At 44.9% G+C, this 9,581-nt stretch overlaps 1 protein-coding gene across 1 annotated transcript; it reads left to right on the forward strand.

Annotated features, from left to right (window-relative positions):
- The first annotated feature begins 373 nt into the window (after positions 1 to 373).
- On the forward strand, positions 374 to 8,930 carry LOC129554969 (trophoblast Kunitz domain protein 1-like). The gene is made up of 5 exons (XM_088844419.1): positions 374 to 467; positions 2,470 to 2,553; positions 3,682 to 3,741; positions 4,971 to 5,039; positions 8,734 to 8,930. Exons 1-5 carry the CDS (start codon positions 374 to 376, stop codon positions 8,928 to 8,930), a joined length of 504 nt encoding a protein of 167 aa, XP_088700545.1.
- The last annotated feature ends 651 nt before the right edge of the window (positions 8,931 to 9,581 follow it).

The raw sequence follows: 9,581 nt of genomic DNA on the forward strand, positions 1-9,581 counted from the left end.
CTGCTATTCACCTATATGACTTTGGTCCGCTCTCACCCCCTCTGACTGTCCATCGTGTGCCACGCACTGCTCTAGGTGCTCAGATGTCTCTGAATGTCCATATTGGACAAACTCCATCTGTCTGATCACAATCTGTGCTTACGTTAGACCCACAGGCATAATCAAGCCTGATAACTACTGTTCTCAGACTTGGCCCCTGCAGACAGAAGGCGTGGTTAGGAGGGAGATTTCGCAATAAACAGGACTGACCCAGCTCCTCTCCTGCCTCACTCCCTTCCTCATCCTCTGATCCCACCCCTCAGCCAGGATATTAAAGGCTCAGTCTGTCCATCCCCAGTATCCTCAGGAGCCCTCCTGCAAGGCCACCACCAAGATGAACAGGCTCTGCCTCTCCACAGCCTTTCTTTTCCTCCTGGTTATCCTGGTGGACAGCACCCCGGTGTATGAACACCATACCCAGGACCAAGGTAGGTCCAAGCTCACCTCTCCTGTACAGACTGGAAGGAAATGATGGAAGTCCATGGAAGGGCTGGGGGCCACTTGTGACCACACTGCTACCAGTCTTCTCTGAATTTCTCCTGTCACGTTGGGCAGGATGTTTGTTTGCTCGGTTTTGGCAGTGTTGGTCTTCCCGACCTTGCCAGGATATTCCCGAGTTACCAGGGCGACTCTCTGGTTGTGGTGTGTGGGCTTCTCGTTGGGGTGGCTTCTCTTGTTGCAGAGCAGGGACTCTAGGCACCTGGTCTCAGTAGCTGCAGATCACCTGCTTAGTTACCCCAAGGCATGTGGATCCTCCCAACTAGGGATAGAGCCCATGTCCCCCACATTAGCATGTGGATTCTAATCTACTGGACCACCAGGGAAGTCTTACATTGGAAACTTTTAACTCAGCTGACATCATGACGCTCATGAGGATATCTTTAAATTTTTATATTAAATATATATCTACCCCACCTAACTCTACCAGACCAGGGCCCATTTCTGAGACTCTATTCCTGGTCCCCGCCTTGTCCATGAACCTTGCTGTAGTGTAGTAACAAAAAGCTTTTGATCCTTGTTTTGGTTAGTAGCCCAGGCCTCCCAAAACTTGGAATTTACTCACTTTATGGGTTATAAGATGAGTCGCAAGGGGAGACTCAAGGTATCTTCAGGATGGGGCTGGTCTCCAAGAAACTTCAAACATCCCTTTCAGGGTTCCAGTTTTCACCATGTCTCATTCCAGCACCTCTGTGGAGAGGGGAGGGACCTCAGAATGAGATCAATCACCAGTGGCTGATGATCCAACCAATATGCTTGTTTAGTGAACCCTAGGAAGAAATACATAAAAAGTGGGCTCAGAGAGCTTGTGCGTTTTTGAATACAGGAAGCTGATGTGAGGGTGCTGTGCTCAGTAGGGCACAGAGGCTGGGCACAGCTCCCTCTCCCTTTGCATACCGATCTCTTCCATTTTAGTGCCTTGAGTTACATTTTGAATAGTTCTCTGGGAAGTGTAAGCAAGTGTTTTTCCTATGTTCAGCCACCGATTCTATTGAGCTGTTGATTTTGAAGCTGGGGTCATGGACATCCCAAATTTTGCCATTTGATCACAAGCATGAGTGACTTGGGACCTCATGACTGGCAGCTGGATTGAGGACGGTCTTGAGTCTTCAACCTGCAGAATCTGCACAAACTCCACAGATTTCAAATCAGAAGGAAATTGACTTGCTAGACACCCAATGGGTGTTTGGGGACTCGGTTGCTCTTAAAGGACCACATATTTGTTGTCAGAGTAAAACCCAGACTCACTCTCCCTGTGATTTGGGGCCTCAGGTGATGCTCCAAAAGGCGGGGATTCATGAAAGTAGGACCTTGCACCCAGAAACTGTTCTCCGTTATCTGTATTTTCAGAGTTCCTGGCAGAATCAGGCAGTGTATAAATGGGTTGTAATGTGACAGTGTCTTGTCCTGACCCAGATACCTACATGTCCTAGGGCAAGTCATCTGCAGTTCTCTCATTGGAACAGGGGATGCATGTTACATGGGTTTTGAACAGAAGTCAGTCATGAATATAAAGAGTTGAATCACATTTCATGATGAATTTTTGTGCATTTTCCATCAAGATGTGTTCATCTGAAAATGATTTCCTTTACCTACTTGTTCTGGGCAAGAAAGTATATTTAGATGTCAAAGAGCAATTATTCCTCTATTATGAATATAACCAGAAAAACCTGGGATGAGTGAGCAGATCCACTGCAGAGAAAACAAGAAACACACAGAGCCTAGTGTGGGTTTGCCCCTGGGACCAAGGCTGATACAATATTAGAAAAGTCTCCAGGCGCTTTCCTTTGTCCTCTTTTGACGATTATTTTATTATCATATTGTCCTCTTCCTCGTCCACTGTTGACTATTACATTACTATGCATATTTGATCCTTGTCCTGGTGCACGGGCCAGGCCTCCTGAAACTCCTGGAATCTACTGTTTTTCATAGGTCTGGAGACAAGCCATAGAAGGGGACCTGAGAAACGTTCAATAATAGATGTGATTACACATGTCATCGACGGTGTGGTTAAAGGTTTGAGCTTTTTCCACCTCTGGGGAGAGGGGAGGGCACTGGGATTGAGAACAATCCCCACTGGCCAATGATTCAATCAATATGCCTGTTGAGTGAAACCTCAATGAAAATCCATGAATATGGGCATTCAGGGAGCTTTTGGCGTGGCATCACGCCACAGTGATGTGAGGGTCCAGTGTTCTCCAGGACATGGAGGCTGCTCACTCCACTTCCTCTTTGCCCTGCATGTCTCGTTTGTCTTTGCTGTGCCTAGATTTATCCTTAATAATAACGTGAGATCCGTATGTGAGTGGTCTTCCTGAGTTTGGTTGTCAGATTTATTGAGTTATTGAACATGGAGTGGGGTAATGTTACTTTCAAGTTTTAGCTACTTTGTCAAATCACAACCACTTCACTGTCATCTGAATTGAGAGCAGTTTTGAGCCCTCAACATGCAGAATCTGTACTAACTCCCCGGATTTTGTATCAGAATAAAATTGACTTGCGGACACCCAGTGGGTGTTTGGGGAATTGGATGTTGTTGCTAGAGACACCACGTATCTGGTGTCAGGGAAAGCCAAAGTCACACTCTTTGTGCTTTGGGAGCTCAAGTGAGTCCTGGGGACAGGGGAGTAATGCAAGTGGGACACTGCACCCAGAAGCTCTTAGCAGTTATCGGTATTTTCAGAGTTCCTGGCCGAATAGGATAGTATATCAAATGGGTTGTGACATGACCATACCTTGTCCTGACCTGCCACACACGTGCTGTGTGTCCTAGGGCAAGTCGTCTAGAGCATCCTCATCTGAACAGCAGATACCTGCTACATGCATTCTTTGAACATATAACTGGTCATAAATATAAAGAGTTTATTCACATTCATGACCAATTTTGGTTATTTTCCTGTGGATATGTTCATTTGAAATAATTTCTCTACCTACTTGCTTGCGGCCAGAAAGAATAAGTATGTGCCAAGTAATGATTATTTCTCTCTTTTAAAAATTAATCAGAATGATCTGGGAAAAATGATCAGAGTATCTAGGCCTTTTCCCTCATTCATGTTTGACTATCATTGTATTATCCATATTTGTTCCTTTTCCTGGTTCATGGTCCAAGACGCCTGTAAATTTTGGAATTTTTGTCTTTCATAGGTACCAAGATATTTCACAGACTAAAAGGATTGGCTGACCTAATCAGTAATGGAATTCAAGGTTTGAAACTTCTTCACTTGTAGGGAGAAGGGCGGGCACTGAGTTTGAGATCAGTCATCGCTGCCCAAAGATTCAATCAATATCCCTGTTGAAGGAAACCTCAATAAAAGTTAAAACATAAAAATAAAACTCCATAAATCCTGGCATTCAGAGAGCTTGTGGGTGGGAACCAGTGGTGGTGATGCGAGGGCGTTGTGCTCTCCGGGGCATGAGCGCTCGCCACACCACTCTGTCTTTGCCTCCATGTCCCTTGCATTTCTCTGCTCCTGAGTTTTCTCCTGTATATTATTCTGAGGACAGTAAGGAGATGTTTTCCTAAGTTCAGTCACCAGTTTGATTGCAATGTTGAGCATGGAGGTGGGGTCACGTAAACTCCCACTTTCAGTTACTTGGTCAGAAGTGTGAGTGTCTCGAACCACGTGGCTGGCATCTGATGTAAGCAGAGTCTTGATCCCTCAACCTGTGGTATTGGCACTAACTCCACAGATATGGTATCAGAAGTCAATGGACAGTGGGGCGCAAACTGGGTATCGGGAATTGGATGGGGGTGGTGCAAAAACCATATCTTTGCAGTCAGGAAAAACCCCAGGCTCACCCTGCCTTGTGATTTGAGGCTCACATGGGGCTTGGAGAGGTGAGTGGTAAAAGTAGGACACTGCACCCAGAAACTCTTACCAGTTATCTATATTTTCAAGCTCCTAGCAGAATCAATAGTGTATCAATGTGTTGTGACATCACAGTAACTTGTCCTGATCCCACCACCCACACACTTGTGTCACAAGGCAAGTCATCTGTAGTTTCCTTATCTGAATAGGGGAAAATTTCTTACATGAGGTCTTTGAGCTGATGATGAGTCATGAATGTAAACAGTTTATTCCCACTTCATAACCAGATCTGTCCATTTTCCACCACGATGTGTTAATTTGAAAAAGCTTTCTCTACCTACTTGTTTTGGACAATTAAAGCTATTTCTTTATCAAATAATGATTATTTCTCTATTATAAAAACGAATTGAAAGTTGTGGAGCCTCTGAGGAGAGCAACTGCAGGGCAGCAAGAAACACAGCCCTTATGTGGCAGACTGTGGGACCAAGCCTCAGACAATATTACCGACGTCTCCAGGCTCCTTCCTTGTCCTTTTTGACTGTCATTTTCTTGTTCATATTTGATCCTTTCCCTGTTTCATGGACCAGGCCTCCTGAAACTCTTGCAATTTACTCTCTTTCATAGGTCAGGTGATGACTTCTGGAACACAACTCGAGAACCATACAGTTGAGGAGTTCCCAACACTCAAACATGGTAAGAAAAGTTTCTGTACCTCTGGGGAGAGGGAAGGTCACTGAGATTGAGATCAATCACCAATGGCCAATGATTCAATCAATAAGCCTGTTTCTTGAAACTTCAGTCAGTTCAGTTCAGTTGCTCAGTCATGTCTGACTCTGCAACTCCATGGACTGCAGCACTCCAGGCCTTCCTGTCCATCACCATCTACTGGAGCTTGCTTTTTCACTCTCCTCTTTCACTTTCATCAAGAGGCTCTTTAGATCTTCTTCACTTTGAATCTCAAACCTGCATAAATATTGGGATTCAGAGAGTTTTTGGGTGGTGAATACAAATACATGATGTGAGGGTGTTGTGCTCACTAGGTCATGAAGGCTCTGCCAATATACAGTCCCCCTTTGTCCTACACACCTCCTCCATTTCACTGTGAATTTTCATTTCTGTTAATCTGAGAACGGGCTTCCCTGTAGCTCAGTCGGTAAAGACTCTGCCTCAGTACAGGAGACTCGAGTTCGATCCCTGGGTTGGGAAGATCCCCTGGAGAAGGAAATGGCAATCCGCTCCAGTATCCTTGCCTGAAAAATCTCATGGACACAGGAACCTGATGGGCTGCAGTCCATGGGGTCGCAAAAAGTTGGGCACGACTGAGCGACTAACAGTTACTTACTTACTTAATCTGAGAACAGTCACTGAGGGTCGTCAGTTACATTCAGTCATTGAACGTGGAGATGTGGTCATGGAACCTCCAAATTTCAGCCATTTGGTCACAAGCATAAGTAACTTTGAACCACATGGTTGGTACTAAAGTGAGGACAATTGTGATCCCTCAGTGGGTGGGATCTGTACTAACTGCACGGATTTCATTTCACATGTTAAGTGACTGGGGGACACTTTGGGGAATTGGTTGATGTCAGTTTAGATACCACATATTTGGTGTCAAGGGAAACTCAAACTCACTCTCTGCTGTGATTTGGGAGCTTAGGTGAGGTTTGCGGACAGGGAAGTAATGAAAGTAGGATGCTGCATCCAGAAACTCTTACAAGTAAATGGTATTTTTAGAATTCCTGGTAGAATCAGGTATTGTATCATATGGGTTATGACGTGAGAGTATCTTGTCCTGACTCTAACACCCCTATCCTCTGTGTTCTGGGGCAAGTCATCTGCAATTTCCTCAACTGACTAGTGGAAAAATATACAAGCATTCTTTAACAGATTATCAGTCATGAATAGCAATTATCTATCCACATTTCGTGACCAATTTTGTCCATTTTCCAGCAGTATGTTAATCTGTAGAATGTGATCCTTGATCTCCTTTGGTCAAGAAAAACTATTAATATGTCAAGTAATGATTATTCCTTTATTATTAAAATAAGCAGAAAGACATAGGACCACTGAGCAGGGAAACTGCAGGAATACGAGAAACACAGTCTTTGTCTCATGGGATCTAGGTTAAGACAATATGAGCAAAGTTTCCAGGCCCTTTCGCTTGTCCTCTTTTGACTATTATTTTATTATTCCTATATTTGATCCATATTTGATCCTTGTCCTGCTTCATTGCCCATGCCTCCTGAAACTCTTGGAATTTCCTTTCTTTGTTAAGTCATGAGACCACTCAGGGAAAGCAACCTAGGAAATCTTCAGGTCTGGGTTGGTCCCCCAAAACACTCAAACACCCATTTAGAGGCTGGAAGTTTCACCACTTTCTTGTCAGCACCTCTGGGGAGGAGGGAGGATTCTGAGGTAGAGATCAGTCAGCAATGGCCACTAACTGAATCAATATGGCTATTTATTGACAGCCTCCACAAAAATCCATAAATATTTGGTTTAAGAGATGTTTTGAGGTTAATGATAACCCATACAGACTATTTTACTATCCTGTGAAGGGACTGAACGTTAGAGGGAGATTGACCATTGCGTAGATGTGCTCCATCATTAAGGTGATTTTTTACTGAAAGGAAATCAATTATATCCATTCTGTTTGATGACTGTGCACTTGTGGAGAGAATGGCAATGGGAGTCATTATGTCGCTACAGTGCCTTGTTCTTGGGGTGGAGAAAAAGCCGTGAAAAAATATAGCAATATAGCTTGCCTGGTAGTAGGGAGACAAACAATAGCAAAGAGGAGAAATCCTATGGTAAGTTATACGTTTTTAGAAGGTAGTGGTGCATAGAAAGGATGCTGTGCTTTCTCTCCACAGTTTCTAAGAAACCTGTGATAAGGAGGCATTGAGTAGAGGCTGCAGAAGTAACATGTCTGGTCTGTTTGAGCAGCAACTGGGACCCGGTTGGCTGGAGCTGAGTGGGTGGAGGGAAGGGGAACGGAAAGGGGTGAGGCAGAGTAGCCATGGGGGCAGGTCATGAGGAGCCTTGTGGGCCTTTATGAGAATCAGAGTTTGATTCTCAGAGAAAAGGGGAGTCACTGAGGAGGTGGTCTTAGGAGCAATGGGATAGAGCTCAATAGCAGGATCCCTGAGGCTGCAGTGCACAGATTGTACTCTAGGGGGGAAAGAGCAGAGACAGAGGCCCAGTGCCCAGTGAGCAGGCTGCTGCAGTGGTCCGCATTGAGTGTGATCAATGTTGTTCCCTGGGTGGATCCCAGGTCTCTCTAATAACGTGAATGTCTTGCTCTGTTGAAATTTCTATGGAGGCTTAATTACCTAGTCATGATACATTAAATCATTAGCCATTGGAGATTGTTCAACAGACAGCTCCATTATCCTCCAGAAGGTTGAGGGAAGGCAAAGGGATGGTGGATAGAAGACCACGGTGGAAGGTGGGAATGAAAGTGCCCACCGCCCTGTTGATAGTACTTTCCTGTGCAATAAGAATCCATTCTGGTTTACAAGGGTCTTTCTAAAATCACTGTCTTCACATACCAGAAGACACTTTTATTGTTCTCATCACATTAGAAATACCAAGATGTTTAGGAACTCAATGTCAGACAACAAAAACAAATCACATATATTTCTTCTTATAATCATAGTATCAACATATTGATAGTTCAACATTCGATTTATTCAGTCTTCCAGAGGGATCAGAAGTTAACACCCTGGTATGTTTTCTTCATGCCCTTTTCCATGATAGCACGATTCCTTTACATTTTTTATTCACGGTGGAAAGTTCTTGCCATATACAAAGTTGCAGAGAACAGTATTATAAAACCCAGGTACCCAGACCCAGTAATTATTGACATATAGGGAATGATTTTCACCTGTGACCTCTTTTCATTGCTATAGAGCTGTGTATTTCTTGTTTTGAGCATTTATCTGGTGCTTTTGGTGTCAGTTGCAGGGCACAGGCTCAGTAGTTGTGGCCTGCTGACTTAGATGTCCCTCAGGATATGGGACTTTAGTTCTATTACAAAGAGATTGACCCCTGGACTCCTACATTGGACGACGGATTCTTAACCAGTGGCCCACCAGGGAAGTCCCTTAGAAGTTTTTGAGGCTAAGCAAAGGCATTATACCAATTTTTGTTAAAATACTTCATGAGGAGATATAGAAGTGTACATGACTAATATATCATGTCATCCCTAGCAGCATTCCTAATTCTGTCCCAGAAAGAAGGTTTTCCAATGGCCTTTTCCATCTGACCATCCTCCACAAGTCTGGCATTCTCTATCCCAAAGAAACTGGCGGTTCCAGCTGTTGTCCTTGTACGAGCTGTGAGGACCGTCCTCATAACTGAGCCATTGCCCCTCCTTCCCCAGGAGCTTCTAAGCCTGAATTCTGCCTGGAGCCTGAATTAAAGGGTCCCTGCAAGGACCAGATGACCAGGTACTTCTACAATGCCACGACCGGGTACTGTGAGCCATTTGTATATGGCGGCTGCGAAGGGAACAAGAACAACTTCCAGACGTTATCGGACTGCATAGTGACCTGCTGTCCAGTGACAGTGTCCCTGTGGTAAGGCGGGGGCAGGGCACAGGGGGAGGGGAGGACTGGGGAACGAGGTGGAGACCAGGGGACCACACGCCGGTCACACCTGCACAGTGTCTTCTTCCTTAATGTTTCCCAGGAGAAGAGGCAGCAGTGTCCTGGGAAACCACACACTGAGCAACTTCTCCAGGGGTCAGCTTGGCAGAAGGTCAAACTGACATTCCTTTTATGACCTGAGCCTAATCACATGCCCCTGCTTCTTAGATAGGAATACTCAATCAACCACCCTCTAGGGCAGGTCTGCAGTGCTCCTGAATGTCCTGCCTTGGCATGGAAAACTCACTTCCTTCTTTTTAGCCATTCGGGTCGTGGGTACTATAGTTTCATATTTTTTGGAAACTCTAGGCTCTATCACGATGATAGGTGTTCACGTCTGGTGCTAAAATGATTGCACTCAACAAGTTCCTTTCTTTTTGCAGAGGACATGTGAGGAGTGGTTCCCAGAAAATGTGACGCCCGAGGAGGACCCCTGCAGGGTTGGGCCATGGCTGCTTCTGAAACTGTTCAGTCTCTCGCAGTCCTTCTCTCCCCTACCCTCTCCAGCAGAACCTGTCATGGTCAACATGTATAATTCTGTCTCACCCAGATGGCTCTCAGCCCCATGAGAATGTTTTCCCTTTAT

The sequence above is a fragment of the Moschus berezovskii genome, chromosome 15 (assembly GCF_049115385.1).
Source record: "Moschus berezovskii isolate FMDL1 chromosome 15, NW_MosBer_1.0, whole genome shotgun sequence".
NCBI classification, from domain to species: Eukaryota; Metazoa; Chordata; class Mammalia; order Artiodactyla; family Moschidae; genus Moschus; species Moschus berezovskii.

Bases quoted from the DNA above. Each gene is read 5' to 3' on its own strand.
- LOC129554969 (XM_088844419.1), top strand. From the start codon at position 374: ATGAACAGGCTCTGCCTCTCCACAGCCTTTCTTTTCCTCCTGGTTATC. The intron at 3,742-4,970 runs GTTTGAAACTTC...TCTCTTTCATAG, and splicing joins AATCAGTAATGGAATTCAAG to GTCAGGTGATGACTTCTGGA. The intron at 5,040-8,733 runs GTAAGAAAAGTT...CTTCCCCAGGAG, and splicing joins GTTCCCAACACTCAAACATG to CTTCTAAGCCTGAATTCTGC.